The 25,498-nt window shown below is 48.5% G+C and overlaps 1 protein-coding gene across 2 annotated transcripts in view; it reads left to right on the forward strand.

Moving 5' to 3' along the window:
* Positions 1-715: 715 nt before the first annotated feature.
* The window catches only part of RPRD1A (regulation of nuclear pre-mRNA domain containing 1A), a 448,635-nt gene continuing 423,852 nt past the window's right edge, over positions 716-25,498 (forward strand). Inside the window, exon 1 of one of the 2 annotated variants that reach the window (XR_010177745.1) lies at positions 716-1,098. Coding sequence is in view for 1 of the 2 variants with exons in the window: in XM_063922817.1 (XP_063778887.1) it covers positions 948-1,098 (151 nt within the window). In the remaining variant the exon portion in view is untranslated. The remainder of the gene's footprint in view (positions 1,099-25,498) is intronic. The other variant, XM_063922817.1, reaches the window with a different exon arrangement.

Raw genomic sequence — 25,498 nt, forward strand, 5'->3', positions numbered from 1 at the left:
CGGTCCTCAGGACCCCACACGGTGCATGTTTTGAAGGTCTCCTCACAGAATCTCAAGTGAAATAATTAGCTCCACATGTGGACATTTTAAAATGTGTCAGTGAGTAATTAATACACCTGTGCACCTACTGGGTTACCTGCAAAACATGCACCGTGTGGGGTCCTGAGGACCGAGTTTGAGCACCACTGCACTAGGTGATGTGTTCTGTAAGTGACGTCGCCTAATGTTTCCCCCGGTCTGGGGGGGTCTGTGGCAGTGGATATACACTGAGCGATATGACGACCATATTGCTCAGTGGCGTCATGCGGTGGCTGGGCCGTGCTTGCAGCTCTTGGACGACAGTCCGAATTGAGCTGCATGAATGGCCGACAGTTATGGTCGTTAACGACGTGCAGGGCCACACATCGCTCGTTGGCGGTGGCATACACACTAGCCGAGAAAGTGAACGACGTTGAATGAGCGACGTTCATTTTCTTGGCAAGTGTGTATGCACCTTAAGGTGTTTTTGCCAATTTGAACAACTTGGTTGTGTTATTGGATCATCTTGGAAGATTACAGTACAAAACTCTTTTAAGCATCTGAGACAGTTTGCAGTGGGTGCCACTACCTGCAATAAAACAGAACACGCATTGCACTATTAGCAGCCGGACGCTGGGTGGCAGCATGGGAAGGGATACTGTCATGAGCGGCACAACACGGCTATCTTGCAGCTATTGGTGCGCTGCTCTCACACTGACTGACGCCATTTCCGTCGTCATCATGTCAGGTTCCTGTAATTGGGGCGGTAGCAACGTCAGTTGTAAACAGTAACCCGGCTGAGTTCTAGCCCTAGTGCCGGGTCCATATGGACAGAGCAGACGGCGGGATTGGGCAGCGCTGATATTACATGGGAGGATCAGTGACAGCCGGAAAGCTGCTTAGCGTCCTCCGCCTGCAGAGCTCCCGGCATGTCTGCGTTCTCAGAGGCGGCGCTGGAAAAGAAGCTGTCGGAGCTGAGTAACTCCCAGCAGAGCGTGCAGACCCTGTCCCTCTGGCTCATTCACCACAGGAAGCATTCTCGGGTCATTGTCTCCGTGTGGGACAGGGAGCTGCGGAAAGGTAAGGCAGGAGGCAGCCATCTACAGTACACACATGGCTTGTCACTGGCTGCATGCACTACACAGATGATTGCTTCACAGTACAGTACGTCTAAGGTCGCCTTTGGGTACAGTGGGGCAGATATATTAACCTGGAGAAGGGATAGTGTCAAAGTGCCGGGAAATATAACCATAATCCATCTAGTTTAACAACCTGACCGTTCACTGTTAATTGAGTGATGGTGTTTCAGCACAGCTTATGGATTTGTCACATTAGCTAAAATAAAACAGTACTGTAAATTTGGCCCATCTACTCCCCTTGAAAGAGTTAAGTAGAGATTTATCAAAGCTTGGAGAGAGAGGACCAGCCAGTCGGCTCCTAACTCATGACCGAAGCTGGTTGGTACTTTCTCTCTCCAAGATTTGATAAACCTCCCGCATATTATCACTCACTGAGGTAGATGTATTACCCTGGAGAAGGCATAAGGAAGTGATAAACGCACCAGCCAATCGGATCCTAACTGTTAATTTACATATCGGAGCTGATTGGCTGGTGCCTTTATCACCTTGCACATATCACTGGTTTATCACTTCCTTATGCCTTCCCCAGGTTAATACATCTGCCCCGCTGATTGCTACAAAAAATTATCAATAAAGTTAGCCAGACATAAAGGGTATTCTCTCAGGTCGCTGGAGGCTATGCACTGCTGATCCCAGTGGTGCTCCTGCTACAACTGCTGCCCCGTGTTGTCTCTGCAGGGTGCTTGAGCATATGTGTTTTGAGCTGATGTGCGCCACAGATATTCCCCTGTCACTGTGCTGGACATTTACAGGCCATCAGTGACTAACGCTGTCCACCAGTCTGTTGCAGGGCTATCTAGTGGGTATTTTAGCGTTTCAGTAGAGCTGACATGTTTTCTAGTATCACTTGATTCTCCCTGTCTTGGCATTTTTCTAATCAGGGGTTGAGTATGTGCAGTAGGTGCTAGTTGTGACACAGGCTCCAAGCTGTTCATATACCATTTGCTCCCTGCCTACATATGCTTGGAACGCTGCTGCTCTCATCCGCATTTTGGTCATGCCCTTCTTAACAGCCATTCCACCATTTTGCTTTCGCCCAGGAGGAGAGCTAAAGCATGTGCTCGCCTCGGGCACCAGGGCTCCTAGTCACATCATAGAATATAATATGATGTGGCTATTGAACAGCTGTGAGGTTTGTGCCACAGGCTACTGCCAGTGAAGTTGACAGTATATCTTACTATGTGTTGTACACTATGCTCAGTTCACACAAGCATGTATTTTTTTTCTTTGTTTTTTTAAATAAAAAAGAATCAAAATAAAATATGCCAATGGTCATGTTTACAAGCTGTGCCACCAACGTTTTGTAAGGGAGTACCCAGTTTTTATTTATATTTCTCGAACTTCCTAGAGGATGCTGGGGACTCCGTAAGGACCATGGGGATAGACGGGCTCCGCAGGAGACATGGGCACTTAAAGAAAGAATTTAGTTCCTGGTGTGCACTGGCTCCTCCCTCTATGCCCCTCCTCCAGACCTCAGTTTGATACTGCCCAGAGGAGCTGGGTGTTTTTCAGTGAGCTCTCCTGAGTTTACTGATAGTATTTTGTTAGGTTTTTTATTTTCAGGGAGCTCTGCTGGCAACAGACTTCCTGCATTGAGGGACTGAGGGGAGAGAAGCAGCCCTACTCTCTGAAGCTAGGTCCTGCTCCTTAGGCTACTGGACACCATTAGCTCCAGAGGGATTGGTACGCAGGATCTCACCCTCGCCGTCCGTCCCAGAGCCGCGCCGCCGTCCCCCTCGCAGAGCCGGAAGACAGAAGCCGGGTGAGTATGAGAAGAAAAGAAGACATCACAGGCGGCAGAAGACTTCATGATCTTCACTAGAGGTAACGCACAGCACTGCAGCTGTGTGCCATTGCTCCACACACCTCACATACTCCGGTCACTGTAAGGGTGCAGGGCGCAGGGGGGGGGGGGGGGGGGCGCGCGGGCGCCCTGGGCAGCATTTGGGACCTCATATTGGCAAAAAGAAAACATATATATATATATATATATATATATATATATATATATATATATATATATATATATATAGCTGGGCACTGTATATATGTATGAGCCCCCGCCAAAATTACTGTTTAAGCGGGACAGAAGCCCGCCGCCGAGGGGGCAGGGATTCTCCCTCAGCACTCACCAGCGCCATTTTTTCTCCACAGCACCGCTGAGAGGAAGCTCCCCGGGCTCTCCCCTGCTGATACACGGTAGAAGAGGGTTGGAAAGAGAGGGGGGGCACATAATTAGGCGCAAAAACTATAACATACAGCAGCTACCTGGTTAACATTAAGTTACTGTGTTATTCCTGGGATATTATAGCGCTGGGGTGTGTGCTGGCATACTCTCTCTGTCTCTCCAAAGGGCCTGGTGGGGGAACTGTCTTCAGAAAGGACATTTCCTGTGTGTGTGGTGTGTCGGTACGCTTGTGTCGACATGTCTGATGAGGAAGGCTATGTGGGAGAGGAGCGGGAGCAAATGAATGTGGTGTCTCCGCCGACACCTGATTGGATGGATATGTGGAAGGTTTTAAATGATAATGTTAATTCCTTGCATAAAAGATTTGACAAGGCTGATGCATTGGGGCAGTCAGGGTCTCAACCCATGCCTGACCCTATGTCGCAGGGACCACCAGGGTCTCCTAAGCGCCCACTATCCCAAATTGTTGACACAGATACCGACATGGATTCTGACTCCAGTGTCGATTACGATGATGCAAAGTTACAGCCAAAATTGGCTAAATCCCTTCGATATATGATTATAGCAATAAAGGATGTTTTGCACATCACAGAGGAAACCCCTGTCCCTGACACGAGGGTGTATATGTATAAGGGAAAGAAGCCTGAGGTAACTTTTCCCTCCTCACACGAACTGAATGAGTTATGTGAAAAAGCTTGGGAATCTCCAGATAAAAAACTGCAGATTTCCAAACTGATTCTTATGGCGTATCCTTTCCCGCCAACGGATAGGTTACGATGGGAATCCTCCCCTAGTGTGGACAAAGCTTTAACACGCTTATCCAAAAAGGTAGCCCTGCCGTCCCAGGATACGGCTACCCTCAAAGATGCTGCTGATCGCAAACAGGAGGTTACCCTGAAGTCCATTTATACACATTCGGGTACCTTACTAAGACCGGCAACTGCGTTGGCCTGGGTGTGTAGTGCTGTAGCGGCATGGACGGATACCTTATCTGAGGAATTGGATACCCTAGATAAGGATACTGTATTATTGACCCTGGGGCATATAAAAGACACTGTCCTATATATGAGAGATGCTCAAAGAGACATTAGTTTACTGGGTTCTAGAATAAATGCTATGTCAATTTCTGCCAGAAGGGTCCTGTGGACTCGGCAATGGACAGGTGATGCCGACTCAAAAAGGCATATGGAGGTTTTACCTTACAAGGGTGAGGAATTGTTCGGGGAAGGTCTCTCGGACCTGGTCTCCACAGCTACAGCTGGAAAGTCAAATTTTTTGCCTTATGTTCCCTCACAGCCTAAAAGAGCACCGCATTATCAAATGCAGTCCTTTCGTTCACAAAGAAGCAAGAAAGTCCGAGGTGCGTCCTTTCTTGCCAGAGGTAGGGGCAGGGGAAAGAAGCTGCACAATGCAGCTAGTTCCCAGGAACAGAGGTCCTCACCGGCCTCTACAAAATCCACCTTATGACGCTGGGGCTCCACTGGCGGAGCCGGGCCCCGTGGGTTCACGTCTTCGGAATTTCAGCCACATGTGGGTTCACTCCCAGGTGGATCCTTGGGCAATAGAAATTGTGTCTCAGGGTTACAAGCTGGAATTCGAAGAGGTGCCTCCTCGCCGGTATTTCAAATCTGCCCTACCATCTTCCCCCCAAGAGAGGGAAATAGTGTTAAACGCAATACAAAAATTGTATCTTCAGCAGGTGGTGGTCAAGGTTCCCCTCCTTCAACAGGGAAGGGGTTATTATTCGACCATGTTTGTAGTCCCGAAACCGGACGGTTCGGTCAGACCCATATTGAATTTAAAATCTCTGAACCTATACTTGAAAAGGTTCAAGTTCAAGATGGAATCGCTAAGAGCGGTCATCGCAAGCCTGGAAGGGGGGATTTTATGGTGTCACTGGACATAGAGGATGCGTACCTTCATGTCCCCATTTATCCACCTCATCAGGTGTACCTAAGATTTGCGGTACAGGATTGTCATTACCAATTTCAGACGTTGCCGTTTGGTCTCTCAACGGCCCAGAGGATTTTCACCAAGGTAATGGCGGAAATGATGGTGCTCCTGCGGAAGCAAGGTGTCACAATTATCCCGTACTTGGACGATCTCCTCATAAAAGCGAGATCAAGAGAGCAGTTGCTGAACAGCGTATCTCTTTCACTGAAAGTGTTACAGCAACACGGTTGGATTCTCAATATTACAAAGGCGCAGTTGGTTCCTACGACTCGTCTGCCCTTCTTGGGCATGATTCTGGACACGGACCAGAAGAGGGTTTATCTCCCGATAGAGAAGGCCCAGGAACTCATGACTCTGGTCAAGAACCTATTGAAACCAAAACAGGTGTCAGTGCATCATTGCACTCGAGTCCTGGGAAAGATGGTGGCGTCATACGAGGCCATTCCCTTCGGCAGATTCCATGCGAGGACTTTCCAATGGGACCTACTGGACAAGTGGTCCGGGTCACATCTTCAGATGCATCGGTTGATCACCCTGTCCCCCCAGGGCCAGGGTGTCACTACTGTGGTGGCTGCAGAGTGCTCACCTTCTCGAGGGCCGCAGATTCGGCATTCAGGACTGGATCCTGGTGACCACGGGCGCAAGCCTCCGAGGTTGGGGAGCAGTCACACAGGGAAGAAATTTCCAGGGTCTTTGGTCAAGTCAAGAGACTTGTCTTCACATCAAAATCCTGGAGCTAAGGGCCATATACAACGCCCTACGTCAAGCGGAGATCTTTCTTCGCGACCGACCAGTTCTGATCCAGTCAGACAACATCACCGCAGTGGCTCATGTAAACCGCCAAGGCGGCACAAGGAGCAGAGTGGCAATGGCGGAAGCCACCAGAATTCTTCGCTGGGCGGAGAATCATGTAAGCACACGGTCAGCAGTTTTCATTCCGGGAGTGGACAACTGGGAAGCAGACTTCCTCAGCAGACACGACCTACACCTGGGAGAGTGGGGACTTCATCCAGAAGTCTTCGCACAGATTGTGAGTCTGTGGGAACTGCCACAGATAGACATGATGGTGTCTCGCTTCAACAAAAAGCTACAGAGGTATTGCGCCAGGTCAAGAGACCATCAGGCAGTAGCGGTAGACGCCCTAGTGACACCGTGGGTGTTCCGGTCAGTCTATGTATTTCCTCCTCTTCCTCTAATACCAAAGGTGTTGAGGATAGTAAGAAGAAAAGGAGTGAGAACAATCCTCATTGTTGCAGATTGGCCAAGACGGACCTGGTATCCAGATCTGCAGGAACTGCTCACAGAAGATCCGTGGCATCTTCCTCTAAGACAGGACCTGTTGCAACAGGGACCCTGTCTGTTCCAAGACTTACCGCGGCTGCGTTTGACGGCATGGCGGTTGAACGCCGGATCCTAGCAGAAAAAGGCATTCCGGTTGAGGTTATCCCTACGCTGATAAAGGCTAGGAAGGAAGTAACAGCAAAACATTATCGCCGTATATGGCGAAAATATGTTTCTTGGTGTGAGACCAAGAATGCTCCTACGGAAGAATTCCATCTGGGTCGTTTTCTTCACTTCCTACAAACTGGAGTGAATTTGGGCCTTAAATTAGGTTCCATTAAGGTCCAGATTTCGGCCCTATCCATTTTCTTTCAAAAAGAATTGGCTTCTCTCCCAGAAGTTCAGACTTTTGTTAAGGGAGTGCTGCATATTCAGCCTCTTTTTGTGCCTCCGGTGGCACCTTGGGATCTTAACGTGGTGTTAAGTTACCTAAAGTCACACTGGTTTGAACCACTTAAAACGGTGGAGTTGAAATATCTCACGTGGAAGGTGGTCATGTTATTAGCCTTGGCTTTGGCTAGGCGAGTGTCTGAATTAGCGGCTTTGTCACATAAAAGCCCCTATTTGGTTTTCCATATGGATAGAGCAGAATTGCGGACCCGTTCGCAATTTCTGCCGAAAGTGGTTTCATCTTTTCATATGAACCAACCTATTGTGGTGCCTGTGGCTACACGTGACTTGGAGGATTCCGAGTTACTTGATGTGGTCAGGGCTTTGAAAATTTACGTAGCCAGAACGGCTAGAGTCAGGAAAACTGAAGCGCTGTTTGTCCTGTATGCATCCAACAAGATTGATGCCCCTGCTTCAAAGCAATCTATTGCTCGCTGGATTTGTAACACGATTCAGCAAGCGCATTCTACGGCTGGTTTGCCATTACCAAAATCGGTCAAGGCCCATTCCACTAGGAAGGTGGGCTCTTCTTGGGCGGCTGCCCGGGGGGGTCTCTGCACTACAGCTGTGTCGAGCTACTCGGGTTCAAACACTTTTGCAAAATTCTACAAGTTTGATACCCTGGCTGAGGAGGACCTCATGTTTGCTCAATCGATGCTGCAGAGTCATCCGCACTCTCCCGCCCGTTTGGGAGCTTTAGTATAATCCCCATGGTCCTTACGGAGTCCCCAGCATCCTCTAGGACGTTAGAGAAAATAAGATTTTACTTGCCGGTAAATCTATTTCTCGTAGTCCGTAGAGGATGCTGGGCGCCCGTCCCAAGTGCGGACTTCTTCTGCAATACTTGTAAATAGTTATTGCTTCAATAAGGGTTATGTTATAGTTGCATCGGTCTTGAACTGATGATATGTTGTTTCCATACTGTTAACTGGGTAGTTATCACAAGTTATACGGTGTGATTGGTGTGGCTGGTATAAATCTTGCCCTTGGATTAACAAAATCCTTTCCTCGTACTGTCCATCTCCTCTGGGCACAGTTTCTCTAACTGAGGTCTGGAGGAGGGGCATAGAGGGAGGAGCCAGTGCACACCAGGAACTAAATTCTTTCTTAAAGTGCCCAAGTCTCCTGCGGAGCCCGTCTATCCCCATGGTCCTTACGGAGTCCCCAGCATCCTCTACGGACTACGAGAAATAGATTTACCGGTAAGTAAAATCTTATTTTTTGCGTTTCATGCACAATTTTACAGTTGGGTGTCAAAATACATTATGTTGTATTTAATAAAAAGACTTGTTTAGCTGGAATGACACTTATTGTTTAGTGCTAACATTTTGGGGGGAATTCAATTGGGCGTGAGGTAAAACACCTTGCGTACCTCGCACCCAATTATGTATTGCAGCGGGTATGTGCATTCCCGTTGCCCAATTTTAAAAAAATGGTTGCAGTATTTTCAGAGCTGAATACCCTTAGATGCGAGTAAAAAAACAATAATAATACTTACCTGTCCGTGCTCTCTGGTCTCCCCTCCATCTTGCCACTGGCAAGGGGGCTGCTTGGAGGACTGCTCCAAGGGGTCATACACACGGGGGTCACTCACAGACACTCCACACAACTCACATACACTGCTGCAGAATACCCAGCTTCCGACATTGGATGAAAAGGACACTGCTTCGAAATGTGAGTAACTACAGACTACTTGACTTAATTAGTCCTCTGTGGGGATGCTGCTGGGGCCCAGAGCAAATCCCAGTGATTTTTTTTTTTTCCTAAAAATAACGAGTTTAGTAAAAATCATACTTCCTCTGAGGGTGCATGGAAAAAGATGCTTTTTCAGTCCCGCAATTGAATACCGAAACCCTGCAGCTGCAGGAAAAACCCAGCGTTGCGGGGTTGTTTAAATTTCCCACCTGCAATTGGATACCCCCCTTTATGATCATTGAGACAGGAGTCCAGGCTGGGTGTAGTATATTATGCCAGCGGTCGGGATCCCGGCGCCCAGCATACAGGCACCGGGATCCCGACGGCGGCATGTCAGCAGCTGGAGCGCAAATGAGCCTCATGCTGCGAGCACGGTGGCGCGTGTCTACCTCCAGCGTGGTTGTGGACCCCCAAAAGGAAGAATAGTTGTCAGTATGCCGGTTGTCAGGATTCCGGTGCCGGTATACTGAGCGCCGGGATCCCAACAGCCGGCATACTGAATACCACCCGTCCAGGCTTCTCTTCATGCTTATCAATCAGTTCTTTAGTATTTAATACTGATGATGACAACCCTTCAGCAACAAATATTTTGAGAATAGAAGGAAAACAACATGGATAATGCAGACACTATTTGAAGATTATTGAAGCATGACATCCAAATACATTATTTTAAAAAAAAATCAGGATTGAGGAAAAAAAAAACAGATTAAAAAACAAACCCTAATGTTTTGTTTTTTTTGTTGAAACCAGTTTTTTGTTTGTATTAATGTTTTAATTAAAAAAACTGAATCCCGCTTATTATATCAATACTGTTAAACATTGGTATATGTTAGAAACCATGTTATAAAACTTTCTAACATTAACAATCCAAAGTTATTAGGCTTTGATGTGATTAATTTTACATCTTTCAATAAAAAATGTTTTTTACTGCTTATTATTCTTATTACATCTGAGTATATGTAGATAGGCTTAACATGAATACATAGAAAGTATACTCAGAGATAGATGAAATTGAAAGTAAGAATAAGTTAATGTTAAGCATTAATCCCACTTATTTACAATGAAATAAATCTGAATAGTGATTCAAAATGCAAAAGCACTTTTCAGAGAAACACACACGAGTTAAGCATTAGCACTGGGGATGCCACTGGCAGTAAACATTCTGAATAAAAACACAAGTTTTCTCTTACGTCCTAGAGGATGCTGGGGTCCACATTAGTACCATGGGGGTATAGATGGGTCCACTAGGAGCCACTAGCACTTTAAGAGTTTGAGAGTGCCCCTCCTACCAGACTCGGTTTAGAAAATGTGCCCGGAGGAGCCGGTCACAGCTAGGGGAGCTCTTCAGAGTTTCTCTAGTAAAAGTTTTTTGTTATTTAACAGGGAGGCTGCTGGCAACAGCCTCCCTGCTTCGAGGTACTAAGGGGGTTAGTAGTGTCCACCCTGCGGGGTCTGAGCCACTATCTCCGCTGACGGGACACTGAGCTCCTGAGAAGATCGAACGTTCCCCGCCACAGGGGATCGCTCACCCCCTTACAGAGCCAGAATATCAGTGGCAAGCGGGGAGCCGGTGTGAAGATGGCAACAGGGTATGGAGCGCAGTACTAACTGCGCTTCGGGGCTCAGCGGTACATAGTGCGGCGCTGTGAGGGGCGCCCTGAGCCAACGCCTACACTGATCTCCAAGCCTGTCGGGGTCCCAGGATCGCTGCCAGAACTTTTCCTCAGGCCAATATAATCTTCAGAAGAGCAGGAAGACAGTGCCATGAAAGGGGGCGGAGCTTCTCCTCAGAGCGGACCCAGAGGCGTTCAGCGCCCTTTTCCTGCCTGCAGAAGTGCTGACAAGGAGAGCTGTCCCTTCAGATCAACTCCAGCTGCCTTGTACGGTACCAGGGGGTTGTAGAAGCGGAAGGGGGGGGGGGGGCTATGTGAAGTCTGTGTAGCGTATTAAGGTACACAGGCAGCGCTGGTAGTGTTATTAGTTCTACCTTAAAAAGCGCTGCGTGTGGGTTGGCTCCAATCTGTGTCTCTCTCTGTGGCATGCTTGGGGGGGGGGGGGGGGGGTTTGAAACTGTGTGTGTGTGTAGGTGTTTACTGTCTCACATAGCCATGTCTAGGGACTCTGTGTCATATGCTGCAGAAGATGTTTCCTCTCAGGAAGGATCCATTACATGTACTCAAGATTGTAATGCTTTGTCTCAGATTACCATTGTTAAAGCTAATACTGAGACTGAAACTCAGGTGTTGAAGAAGTCTATGGCAGTTAGGTCGGGCTCTGTCCCTATTCCTGCAAAATCTCCTAACAACATGTTCCCACAGAAACGTGCACTTGCCTAAATCATGCAAGATGACACGGATACCGATTCTGATACTGCAGACAGTGATGGGGAGGTGCTTAGGAGGGCGGCATCCCTTGCTAAGGGGGTGCAGCTCATGATTGAGGCCATTAGAAATGTGTTAAATATTAATGACACCACACCTGAGCAGGTTGAGGAGGCTTACTTCACTGACGATAAGAAAGCCTCGCTAACCTTCCCTGTGTCTAAAAAATTAAACTCTCTATTTGAAAAATCCTGAGAGAACCCGGAGAAAAAATTCCAGATCCTGAAAAGGGTTCCGGTTGCTTTTCCCTTCCCTGAGGAAGATGGGAAAAAATGGGTTAACCCACCCATTGTGGACGCATCGGTCTCCAGACTGTCTAAAAAGGTGGTTTTACCTGTCCCTGGATCTACTGCGTTCAAAGAACCGGCTGATCGTAAAATTGACCCTACGCTCAAATTTATTTACACTTCTTCAGGAGTGGCGTTAAGACCCACTGTTGCCTGTGCATGGATTTCTAAAGCCATAGTAAAGTGGTCCAGCACATTACTAATGGATTTGGATACAATGGATAGAAGTGACATTGAATTGTTTTTACGTAACATACAGGATTCTGCGGGGTTCATGGTGGAATCCATGAAGGACCTGGAGATGCTGACTTCACGGATATCTTCCATGTCCGTCTCGGCCCGCAGGGGACTCTGGCTACGCCAATGGTCTGCAGACGCGGAATCCAGGGGAAGTGTGTAGAACCTACCCTACACAGGTCAGGTTCTATTTGGGGAAGCGTTGGATGTGTGGATTACCACGGCAACCGCGGGTAAGTCATCTTTTCATCCCTCTGCTACACCTTGTACGAAGAATCCATTTTCTTCAGCTTTGCCGCAGTCCTTTCGGACCGCTATGGTAAAAATGTCCAAACCTCCTACTACTTTCTTTAGAGGTGGTCGAGCAAAATCCAAAAAGCTTACACCCGCAGGCTCCCAGGTCCAGAGACTTGCTTCTGGTTCCTCAAAATCCTCAGCATGACGGTGGACCTCAAAGCCTGGAGGACGGGCTGGTGGGCGCGAGACTCGGACGTTTCAGACAGGTCTGGGTGTCGTCCGGCCTGGATCCCTGGGTACAGGATATGGTGTCCCAGGGGTACAGACAGACAGTTTCAAGAACTCCCGCCTCACCGATTCTTCAAATCAGGCTTGCCAGCTTTGCACACAGACAGGGCTATTCTACAGGAAGCCATCCTAAAATTGGAAAAGTCACAGGTCATTGTCCCAGTTCCACCTCATTTGCAAAACAAGGGTTATTGGGGGTCATTCTGACCCGTTCGCTCACTGCATTTTATTGCAGCTAAACAAACAGGTACCCACTGCGCATTTGCCGGTGCTGTTGTGCGCCGGCGCATGCCAGCCGGCTGAACACGGTAGCTGGGCTGCGATCGCCGCTGCCTGATTGACAGGCAGAGGCGGGAGGGGGCGGAACGGCAGCGTTTGCCCGCCATTTCGTGGGCGCGGTCCTGCCAACGCAGGCGTGGCCGGACCTTGCGGGAGCGGCCCGCAGCAGCTGCTTGACGTCATTTGCAGCTGCTGTGGGCCGTGGAGCGACGAGTAGCTCCCGGCCAGCACGCTAAAGCTGCGCTGGTCGGGAGCTACTCTTAAGTGCAAAGGCATCGGCACTTCTGTGGGGGTGGGCCGTCACTGACATGCGGGGCGGACTAGCCCTGTGCTGGGCGTCCCCCCGCATGTCAGTGTGAATGATCGTAGCTGTGCTAAATTTAGCACAGTTACGATCATCTCTGAATGAGGGCCATTATTCAAACCTTTTAGTGGTACCGAAACCGGATGGTACGGTCAGACCAATTTTAAATTTGAAATCGTTGAACCCTTACCTGAGGGTGTTAAAATTCTAAATGGAGTCTCTCAGAGCAGTGATTTCAGGTCTGGAGGAGGGAGAATTTCTGGGATCCCTGGATATCAAGGATAGATACCTCCATATTCCGATTTGGCTGACGCACCAGGCTTATCTCAGATTTGCACTGTTGGACAGTCACTATCAATTTCAGACACTGCCATTCGGCCTCTCCACAGCACCGAGGGTGTTCACCAAGGGGGTGAACATAATCCCATATCTGGACGATCTGCTGATAAAGGCATCGTCCAGGGAGGAGTTGTTGTAGACCATTGTTTTCATGACTCATCTCGGGGAACACGATTGGATCGTGAACCTTCCAAAAATCACATTTGGAGCCGACCAGGAGGTTTGTCTTTTCTGGGAATGATCCTCGACACTGAAGTGCAGAGGGTGTTTCTCCCGGAACAGAAAGCATTGGTGATACAATCAATGGTCCGGGATGTCCTGAAGCCAGCCCGGGTTTCGGTTCATCAGTGCATTTGCCTTCTGGGGAAGATGGTGGCCTCTTTAGAGGCTCTACAGTACGGAAAGTTTCAGGTTAGGCTCTTCCAACTGGTTCTCCTGGACAAGTGGTCGGGATCTCATCTACACATATGCCAGAGAATACGTCTGTCGTCGAAAGCCAGGATTTCACTCCTCTAGTGGCTACAACTACCTCACCTTCTGGAGAGCCGCAGGTTCGGTATTCAGGACTGGATCCTGCTAACCACAGATGCGAGTCTCCGGGGCTGGGGCGCAGTCACTCGGGGTAACCTTCCAAGGAAGGTGGTCAAGCCTGGAATCCAACCTTCCATAAACATTCTGGAACTATGAGCCGTCTACAACTGTCTTCTCCAAGCGGCCCATCTTCTGCGAGATCGAGCCATTCAGGTACAGTCGGACAATGTAACAGCTTACATAAACCGACAGGGCGGAACGAAGAGCAGAGCTGCAATGTCAGAGGTAACAATCCTCCCCTGGGCAGAAAAACATGCATTGGCGATGTCAGCAATCTTCATTCCGGGAGTAGACAACTGGGAAGCGGACTTCCTCAGCAGACGCGATCTCCATACAGGAGAGTGGGGACTCTATCCGGATGTGTACACTGAGGTAACATGTCTTTAGGGTGTACCTCAAATAGACATGAAGGCCTCTCGTCTCGTTCAAGGTTGAGGGACCCGCAAGCCGTGGCGGTGGACGCCCTAGTGACTCCGTGGGTGTTCCAGTCGGTGTACGTGTTTCCTCCACTTCCACTCATTCCAAGAGTTCTAAAACTCATAAGGAGAACAAGATTTCAGGCAATTATCATTGCTCCGGACTGGCCAAGAAGGACTTGGTACGCGGATCTTCTGGATCTACTGCTAGAAGAGCCGAGGCCTCTCCCTCTTCGGTAGGACCTGCTGCAGCAGGGGCCGTTCGCTTATCAAGACTTACCGCGGCTAAGTTTGACGGCATGGAGGTTGACCGCCAGATATTAGCTTGTAAGGGCATTCCAAACAAGGTTATTCCTACCCTGATACAGGCTAGGAAAGGAGTAACGCCTACACATTACCATCATGTTTGGAAAAAATATGTATCTTTGTGTGAATCCAAGAAGTTTCCTATGGTGGAGTTTCAACTGGGACGGTTTCTCCTCTTCCTGCAAGCAGGTGTGGATTTGGGCCTGAGGTTGGGATACGTAAAGGTCCAGATTTCAGCCTTATCCATTTTCTTCCAGAAACAGTTGATTTCCCTCCCTGAGGTTCAGACTTTTCTGAAAGGGGTTCTGCACATCCAGCATCCCTTTGTGCCGCCTACGGCGCCCTGGGATCTTAACGTGGTGTTACAGTTCCTCCAATCGGATTGGTTCGAGTCTCTGCCGAAGGTTAAGGTCAAGTTTCTCACGTGGAAGGCTGTCACTTTGTTGGCCTTAGCTTCTGCTAGACGTGTGTCGGAGTTGGGGGCTTTATCTTGTAAGAGCCCCTACTTGATCTTCCATGAAGATGGAGCTGAGCTCCGGACACGTCAGCAGTTCCTTCCGAAGGTTGTGTCGGCATTTCATATCAACCAACCTATTGTGGTGCCAGTTGCTACTGACTCCTCAATTTCATCAAAGTCCTTGGTTGTTGTATGGGCTCTGAAAATCTATGGGTAGAGGACTACTCGTAACAGAAAATCAGACTCTCTGTTTGTCTTGTATGATCCCAAGAAACTTGGATGTCCTGCTTCTAAGCAGATGATCTCTCGCTGGATCAGGTTCACTATCCAGCATGCGTATTCTACGGCAGGATTGCAGTGTCCTACGTCTGTAAAGGCCCACTCTAATCGTAAGGTGGGTTCTTCCTGGGCGTATACCCGGGGTGTCTCGGCTTTACAGCTTTGCCGAGTGGCTACTTGGTCAGGGTCGAACACGTTCACTAAGTTCTACAAGTTCGATACTTTGACCAAACTTCAGGTCCTCAGAGGCCAGTCAGTTCTGCAGGAGCCTCCGCGCTCTCCCTCCCGTTCTGGGAGCTTTGGTACATCCCCATGGTACTAATGTGGACCCCAGCATCCTCTAGGACGTAAAAGAAAATAGGATTTTAATTACCTACCGGTAAATCCTTTTCTCGTAGTCCGTAGAGGATGCTGGGCGCCCGCCCAGCGCTTCGTGATCCTGCAGTGGTTACTTAGTTCAGTACTGCTTAGTTCTTGGTTAAGTACGGTTTTGTTATTTGGTAAGTAATACTTGTTCTGCCGTTGCTGATGTTTCAAGCTAGTTAGCTTGATTTGCCTTGTGTGAGAGCTGGTGTGAATCTCGCCACTACCTGTGTAAACTCCTTCTCTTGTAGTTGTCCGTCTCCTTGGGCACAGTTTCTAGACTGAGTCTGGTTGGAGGGGCATAGAGGGAGGAGCCAGCCCACACTCTCAAACTCTTAAAGTGCCAGTGGCTCCTAATAGACCCGTTTATACCCCCATAGTACTAATGTGGACCCTGGCATCCTCTATGGACTGCGAGAAAAGGATTTACCGGTAGGTAATTAAAATCCTATTTTTTTTAGTATAATAGGCTTTTTTTTTTTTAAGAAGAAGTCACCGTGCCATGCCTGTAGTCACAGCATTTTTAAAAAAAACTGAGTGATCTAATCCAGCCAATCCTGCACAAAATGTTGCATACACGGTCGAGTCACATTATGGCCACCTCCTACATTTGACGTTGGTAGCGCGTAACCCATGAAGTATGTAATGTGTCATTCGCTGGCTTGGGTATATACAGTAAGGTGGGCGATAGGCTGTCTGCACACACATCACTCACTGCGGACATGGGTAAAAGAGACGATTATTCTGAGTTGCAAAAAGGGATGATTATCGACTTTCTGGCCAAGGTTGGCAGTATTTTTTAAACAGCGCAGTTTGTGAACTGTTCACAAGCTGCTGCTGTGAAAGTGTATTGTGACTGGACAAATGGCACCATTGTGAATAACCGACGTGGAAACTGCGGAGCACCATGTGCAATTGATGTGCGAGGTGATCATCGGCTACCAAGGTGTACGAGGGACGACCGACCAGCTACAGTGGAGCAGCTCACCATCAAAATGAAACTGGAGGCTACCAGATGTGACAGTTCATTCCATCTAGCTGCTGTCTATGCTGCACACAGAGGTTGCTCTGGCTATTAGCTGGTGATCATAATAATATGACTTGACCGTGTATATAAAAATAAATGGAAAGTAACCTTATTGTACCCAAAGTCCAAACTCCCAGCAGTGTTTTACTTAACAACTTTCCTCCCTGTTCCATGCATTGACAAATGGTTAAAGAGAAAGCTTTGCTGATGCTGGAAAGGCTGCTGCTTGCTCCCCATTGCCAGCAATGGCGACTGTATCACTCTCGCCATCTATAGTTGGTGTAAGCTGTACAGGAGCAAACAGCGGTAAACTAAACTTAAGCTCACACTTTTGCGATCACTTGGCTGATTAGGTTAAATGCTCCTGATCAACCAAGTAGTGGGTACCCTCTTCCAGTTGTGAGGCAGTCCCTGCCAGTCAGGAGGATAATGCATAATGCTGAACTTTTTATCCAGATCATGTTTCGTTTTCTGTGCTCTTCCCTGAAACAGCATATAATTTCTCTTACGTCCTAGAGGATGCTGGGGACTCCAAAAGGACCATGGGGTATAGACGGGATCCGCAGGAGACATGGGCACACTATAAGACTTTGAATGGGTGTGAACTGGCTCCTCCCTCTATGCCCCTCCTCCAGACCTCAGTTAGATTCTGTGCCCAGAGAGACTGGACACACACTAGGGAAGCTCTCCTGAGTTTCTCTGAAAAGACTTTGTTAGGTTTTTTATTTTCAGCGAGACCTTCTGGCTACAGGCTCCCTGCTTCGTGGGAGTGAAGGGAGAGAAGCAGACCACCTTCTTCTGAGTTCGAAGGCCATGTTTCTTTTTAATCTACTGGACACCATTAGCTCCAGAGGGTTCGACCACTTGGTGTGCCTAGCTGCTTGTTCCCGGAGCCGCGCCGTCAACCCCTTCACAGAGCCAGTAGAAAGAAGCCGGGTGAGTATAAAGAAGATCAGAAGACTTCAGTGACGGCAGAAGACACCAGTAATGAGGTACCGCGCAGCGGTCGCGCTGCGCGCCATGCTCCCACACACACTTCTGGCGGCACTTGCAGGGCGCAGGGGGGGGGGTGCCCTGGGCAGCATGATTACTGGAGTTTAACAAATAATCTGGCCAAAGTATATATATATATATCTGAAGTGCCTAGGCACTAGATATAGCCCCCGCCAGTATAAATACTTTAAATTTGAGCGGGACTACAGCGCGCCGGTGAGGGGGCGTGACTTAGCCCTCACAGCTTACCAGCGCCATTTTCTCTTCACAGGATGCAGAGACGCTGGCCCGGACCTCCACTCCTGCACAAGTAACGGGGAGCAAAACGGGGGGGCACAGTAATTTGGTGCAATTAACCCATTAATAATAATAATAGCTCAAACAGGTCTGAGGCAGTGTGTATTTGCTCTCAGTACCGGGATAGGCGCTGGGGTGTGAGCTGGTAAACTCCAACAGGCTTTCCTGTGGGTCTGTCCCCTATAGCCAGTGTGTTTGTGCGTGTCGGTACGTGTGTGTCGACATGTCTGAGGCTGAGTGCTCCTCCCCGGAGGAAGTTGCAGTGGGGGCAGATAAGGCGCTGGGAGTGACTGTCGGCACTGCCGACTGCTGATTGGGTGGATATGTTGAGTACATTGAATGCAAATGTGGCATTATTGACTAAAAGGCTGGATAAATCTGATTCTCAAACACAAACGTGGAGAAAATCCATGGAGTATGCCTTGTCTCAGGTACTGGCCCCCTCAGGGTCACAAAAGCGTTCATTTACCCAGATGGCGGATACTGATACCGACACGGACTCTGATTCCAGTGTCGACTATAGTGAGGCCAGTTTAAATCCGAAACTGGTTAAGAGTATTCAGTACATGATTGTGGCAATTAAAGACATTTTACATATTTCTGAAGTACCTACTGTTCCTGATACAAGGGTTTGTTTGTATAAGGGGAAAAAAGCCTGAGGTGACGTTTCCCCCCCTCTCATGAGCTGAACACTCCTTTGTGAAAAAGCTTGGTAATCTCCTGACAAAAGGTGGCAGATTCCCAAGAGAATTCTAATGGCATATCCTTTTCCCCTCTTACGACATGGAAAAGTGGGAGTCATCTCCCAATGTGGACGAGGCTCTGTCACGACTGTCCAAGAAGGTGGCGCTTCCGTCTCCTGACACTGCTGCCCTAAAGGACCCTGCGGATCGGAAGCAGGAAACTACCTTAAAATCCATTTATGTCACTACGGGTGCGCTGCTCAGACCTGCCGTGGCGTCTGCATGGGTGAGTAGTGCTATTGGCAAGTGGGCAGATAATTTGGCATCTGACATGGATAGCCTGGATAGGGATAGCATTCTTTTGACTCTTGGTTATATCAGGGACGCTGCGGCTTACCTAAAGGATGCAGCAAGGGATATTGGCCTCTTGGGATCAAGGGCCAATGCCATGGCAGTCTCGGCCAGGAGAGCGCTGTGGATTCATCAATGGAATGCTGATGCCGACTTTAAGAAAGCTATGGAAGCTCTCCCTTATAAAGGTAGGGTCTTGTTTGGTGATGGCCTCGCTGATCTGGTGTCTACAGCTACAGCGGGTAAGTCATCCTTTCTTCCTTATGTTCCTGCACAACAGAAAAAGACGCCGCATTATCAGATGCAGTCCTTTAGGCCTAATAAATACAAATGAGGAAGAGGGTCGTCCTTCCTTGCCTCTAAAGGTAGAGGAAGAGGAAAAAGGTCGCCTGCTGTGCCAGGCTCCCAGGAGCAGAAGTCCTCCCCGGCTTCTGCCATGTCCACCGCATGACGCTGGGGCTCCTCTACGGGAGTCAGTACCGGTGGGGGCGCGTCTCCGACTCTTTAGTCAGGTCTGGTTTCACTTGGGCCTGGATCCTCGGGTGTTAGACATAGTGTCCCAAAGGTACAAACTGGAGTTTCAAGAAGTGCCCCCCACCGATTTTTCAAATCAGCCTTGCCAGTTTCTATCCCAGAAAGGGAAGTAGTGCGTGCTGCGATAAAAAAGCTGTGTCAACAGCGTGTCATTGTCACGGTACCCCCATCTCAACGGGGAGAATCGTTTTATTCGAGCCTATTTGTCGTACCAAAGCCGGATGGCTCAGTCAGACCGATCCTGAACCTAAAATCCCTCAATCTGTATTTGAAAACTTTCAAGTTCAAGATGGAATCTCTTCGAGCAGTGATCTCCAGTCTGGAAGGGGGGGATTTTATGGTGTCAGTAGACATAAAAGATGCCTACTTACATGTCCCAACTCCCAATATATCCTCCACATCCAGCTTTCCTGAGGTTTGCGGTTCAGGATTGTCATTACCAATTTCAGACGTTGCCGTTTGGTCTTTCCACGGCCCCGAGGGTCTTCACCAAAGTAATGGCGGAAATTATGATACTCCTACGCAAGCAGGGTGTCACAATTATCCCATACTTGGACGATCCCCTGATAAAGGCGAGATCAAAGGAGCAGTTGCTAAGAAACGTGGCACTCTCACTGACAGTTCTGCAACAACATGGTTGGATTCTAAATTTGCCAAAGTCACAGTTGGTTCCGACAACTCGGCTGTCTTTCTTGGGCATGATCCTGGACACGGAACTACAGAGTGTTTCTCCCAGCGGAAAAAGCACTGGAAATCCAGACCATGGTCAAGGGGATTCTGAAACCAGCAAGAGTGTCGATCCATCAATGCACTCGGGTGCTGGGGAAGATGGTTGCAGCTTACGAAGCCATTCCGTTTGGCAGGTTTCATGCCTGGGTATTTCAGTGGGACCTGTTGGAAAAGTGGTCCGGGTCTCACCTGCACATGCACCGGAAAATAAGTCTATCTTCCAGGACCAAAATATCTTTCATGTGGTGGCTTCAAAGTTCTCACCTCCTAGACGGATGCAGGTTCGGGATCCAGGATTGGGTCCTGGTGACCACGGATGCAAGTCTCAGAGGCTGGGGAGCAGTCACACAGGGAAAAAATTTCCATGGAAAATGGTCAAGCCAGGAAGCTTGTCTGCACATAAACGTTCTGGAATTAAGAGCCATCTACAACGGCTTTCTGCAAGCAGAACACTTTCTTCGAGGTCTACCTGTCCTGATTCAGTCGGACAACGTAACAGCGGTGGCGTACATTAACCGCCAGGGCGGAACAAAGAGCAGAGCAGCGATGGCGGAGGCCACAAAAGTTCTCAGCTGGGCGGAAAAACATGTAAGCGTTCTGTCAGCGGTCTTCCTTCCGGGCGTGGACAACTGGGAAGCAGATTTCCTCAGCAGACACGATCTCCATCCAGGAGAGTGGGATTTTCATCAAGAGGTTTTTGCAGAAGTGACAAGTCGTTGGGGAATTCCTCACATAGACATGATGGCGTCTCGCCTCAACAAGAAGCTTCAGAGATATTGTTCCTGGTCGAGGGACCCTCAAGCCAGTGCAGTGGACGCCTTGGTGACCCTGTGGGTGTTTCAGTCGGTATGTGTTCCCTCCACTTCCACTCATTCCAAAAGTGATAAGGATCATAAGAAGAACAAGGGTTCAGGCGGTAATCATTGTTCCAGATTGGCTACGGAGGGCCTTGTATCCGGATCTTCAGGAATTGCTCATAGAAGATCCCTGGCCTCTTCCTCTCAGAGAGGATCTGTTACTGCAGGGGCCGTGCGTCTTCCAGGACTTACCGCGGTTGCGTTTGATGGTGTGGAAGTTGAACACCAAATCCTAGCTCGACAGAGTATTCCCGGGGAAGTCATCCCCACTCTCCTTAAGGCTAGAAAGGAGGTCACGGCGAAGCATTTATCACCGTATTTGGAGAAAGTATGTGTCTTGGTGTGAAGCCAAGAAGGCTCCTACGGAGGAGTTTCAGCTGGGTCGTTAACTCCATTTTTTTTTTTTTTTTGCAGGCAGGTGTGGATGCAGGCCTGAAATTAGGTTCCATTAAAGTGCAGATTTCGGCTTGATCTATTTTCTTTCAAAAAGAATTGGCCGCCCTTCCAGAGGTTCAGTCTTTCGTGAATGGAGTACTGCACATTCATCCTCCGTTTGTGCCACCGTGGGATCTTGACGTGGTGTTGCAATTTCTTATGTCTCACTGGTTTGAGTTTAAATTTCTCACTTGGAAGGTGGTCATGCTTTTGGCCTTGGCGTCTGCAAGACGGGTGTCGGAATTGGCGGCTTTGTCTCACAAGAGCCCCTATTTGATTTTCCATGTGGATAGAGCGGAATTGAGAACTCGTCAACAATTTCTGCAGAAAGTGGTTTCTTCGTTTCACATAAACCAACCTATTGTGGTACCTGTGACTACGGATGCCTTGGCTGTTTCAAAATCTCTCGATGTAGTCAGAGCTTTGAAAATTTATGTCGCCAGAACGGCTCAAATTAGAAAATCAGAGGCTCTGTTTGTCCTATATGCTCCCAACAAAATTTGGGGCTCCTGCTTCCAAGCAGACTATTGCTTGCTGGATCTGTAATACGATTCGGCATGCTCATTCTACGACTGGATTGCCGTTGCTGAAGTCAGTGAAAGCCCATTCTACCAGGAAGGTGGGCTCATCTTGGGCGGCTGCCCGAGGAGTCTCGGCGCTTCAACTTTGCCGAGCAGCTACGTGGTCGGGTTCAAACGCTTTTGCTAAGTTCTACAAGTTTGATACCCTTGCTGATGAGGACCTCATGTTTGCTCAATCGGTGCTGCAGAGTTGTCCGCACTCTCCCGCCCGGTCTGGAGCTTTGGTATAGACCCCATGGTCCTTTTGGAGTCCCCAGCATCCTCTAGGACGTAAGCGGAAAATAGGATTTTAATACCTACCGGTAAATCCTTTTCTCCTAGTCCGTAGAGGATGCTGGGCGCCCGTCCCTGTGCGGACTGTTTGTTTTTTTGCAGTAATATTGATAGTTATTGCTTCTTGCACGGAGGTTGTGTATCGGTTATTTTCAGCTTGTTGCTGTTTTTAGTTCATGCTGTTAACTGGTATTGCTTAAAAGCCATGTTATACGGTGTGTTGTGGTGTGAGCTGGTGTGTTTCTCAACCTTGGTTAACAAAAATCCTTTTCCTCGAAATGTCCGTCTCCCTGGGCACAGTTCCTATAACTGAGGTTTGGAGGAGGGGCATAGAGGGAGGAGCCAGTTCACACCCATTTAAAGTCTTCTAGTGGGCCCATGTCTCCTGCGGATCCAGTCTATACCCCATGGTCCTTTTGGAGTCCCCAGCATCCTCTACGGACTAGGAGAAAAGGATTTTCCGGTAGGTATTAAAATCCTATTTTTTTTTGTTTATGTACTGTAAAACAATTATCTAAATGAACTTGCACAAAAGGTTACAGCTTACAAAGCTCTTTTATAAAATGTTTAGCATAATTATTGTGATTAGTTTAATTTATATAATTGTCCAAACCACTAAGGAAAAACCTAGAGTTAGGTAGAGATCTTTTGAATGCAGAATTCAGTTTATGTACATTTGTATTTATAGGAAGTACTAAAAATGGAGTTGGGCTGCAGAGACAGGATCAGCAGCAGTCAAAGCCAGGGGTGGGGCTGGACATTAGTGCTTGGAGCTGGTAGGGGTAGACTGGGTGACCCGGCATAGGTTGGGTCCCTTTACTAATATTTTATTTCTCTGACGTCCTAAGTGGATGCTGGGGACTCCGTCAGGACCATGGGGATTAGCGGCTCCGCAGGAGACAGGGCACAAAACTAAAGCTTTAGGATCAGGTGGTGTGTACTGGCTCCTCCCCCTATGACCCTCCTCCAAGCCTCAGTTAGGTTTTTGTGCCCGTCCGAGCAGGGTGCAATCTAGGTGGCTCTCTTAAGGAGCTGCTTAGAAAAAGTTTTTAGGTTTCTTATTTTCAGTGAGTCCTGCTGGCAACAGGCTCACTGCATCGAGGGACTTAGGGGAGAGAAGTTCAACTCACCTGCGTGCAGGATGGATTGACTTCTTAGGCTACTGGACACCATTAGCTCCAGAGGGAGTCGGAACACAGGTCTCACCCTGGGGTTCGTCCCGGAGCCGCGCCGCCGACCCCCCTTGCAGATGCTGAAGATTAAAGGTCCAGAAACCGGCGGCAGAAGGCTTTTCAGTCTTCATGAAGGTAGCGCACAGCACTGCAGCTGTGCGCCATTGTTGTCACACACTTCACACCAACGGTCACGGAGGGTGCAGGGCGTTGCTGGGGGCGCCCTGGGCAGCAATGTATAATACCTTATTCTGGCTAAAAATACATCACATATAGCCCCTGGAGGCTATATGGATGTATTTAACCCCTGCCAGGTCTCAGAAAAACGGGAGAAGAAGCCCGCCGAAAAGGGGGCGGGGCCTATTCTCCTCAGCACACAGCGCCATTTTCCCTCACAGAAAGGCTGGTGGGAAGGCTCCCAGGCTCTCCCCTGCACTGCACTACAGAAACAGGGTTAAAACAGAGAGGGGGGGCACTTATTTGGCGGTATGTATGTGTATATATATATATATATATATATATATATATATATATATATATATATATATATATATATATATATATATATATATATATATTAAAATGCTATAAGGGAAAAACACTTATATAAAGGTTGTCCCTGTATAATATAGCGTTTTTGGTGTGTGCTGGCAAACTCTCCCTCTGTCTCCCCAAAGGGCTAGTGGGGTCCTGTCCTCTATCAGAGCATTCCCTGTGTGTGTGCTGTGTGTCGGTACTTGTGTGTCGACATGTATGAGGACGATGTTGGTGAGGAGGCGGAGCAATTGCCGGTAATGGTGATGTCACTCTCTAGGGAGTCGACACCGGAATGGATGGCTTATTTAAGGAATTACGTGATAATGTCAACACGCTGCAAGGTCGGTTGACGACATGAGACGGCCGGCAAACCAATTAGTACCTGTCCAGGCGTCTAAAACACCGTCAGGGGCGTTAAAACGTCCTTTTACCTCAGTCGGTCGACACGGACACTGACTCCAGTGTCGACGGTGAAGAAACAAACGTATTTTCCTTTAGGGCCACACGTTACTTGTTAAGGGCAATGAAGGAGATGTTACATATTTCTGATACTACAAGTACCACAAAAAAGGGTATTATGTGGAGTGTGAAAAAACTACATGTGGTTTTTCCTGAATCAGATAAATTAAATGAAGTGTGTGATGATGCGTGGGTTTCCCCCGATAGAAAATTATTGGCGGTATACCCTTTCCCGCCAGAAGTTATGGCGCGTTGGGAAACACACCTTAGGGTGGATAAGGCGCTCACACGCTTATAAAAACAAGTGGCGTTACCGTCTCCAGATACAGACGCCCTCAAGGAGCCAACTGATAGGAGGTTGGAAAATATCCTAAAAAGTATATACACACATACTGGTGTTATACTGCGACCAGCGATCGCCTCAGCCTTGATGGGCAGCGCTGGGGTGGCTTGGTCGGATTCCCTGACTGGAAATATTGATACCCTTGACAGGGACAGTATTTTATTGACTATAGAGCATTTAAAAGATGCATTTCTATATATGCGAAACTCTGGCATCAAGAGTAAGTGCGATGTCCATATCTGCCAGACGATGTTTATGGACACGACAGTGGTCAGGTGATGCAGATTCCAAACGGCACATGGAAGTATTGCCGTATAAAGGGGAGGAGTTATTTGGAGTCGGTCCATCGGACCTGGTGGCCACGGCAACAGCTAGAAAATCCACCTTTTTTACCCCAAGTCACATCTCAGCAGAAAAAGACAGTCTTTTCAGCCTCAGTCCTTTCGTCCCCATAATATCTGCCCAGGGATAGAGGTAAGGGAAGAAGACTGCAGCAGGCAGCCCATTCCCAGGAACAGAAGCCTTCCACCGCTTCTGCCAAGTCCTCAGCATGACGCTGGGGCCGTACAAACAGGTGCGGTGGGGGGGGTCGTCTCAAGAGTTTCAGCACGCAGTGGGCTCACTCGCAAGTGGACCCCTGGATCCTACAAGTAGTATCCCAGGGGTACAGATTGGAAATTCGAGACGTCTCCTCCTCGCAGGTTCCTGAAGTTTGCTTTACCAACGTCTACCTCCGACA

The sequence above is a fragment of the Pseudophryne corroboree genome, chromosome 5, assembly GCF_028390025.1.
Source record: "Pseudophryne corroboree isolate aPseCor3 chromosome 5, aPseCor3.hap2, whole genome shotgun sequence".
NCBI lineage: Eukaryota > Metazoa > Chordata > Amphibia > Anura > Myobatrachidae > Pseudophryne > Pseudophryne corroboree.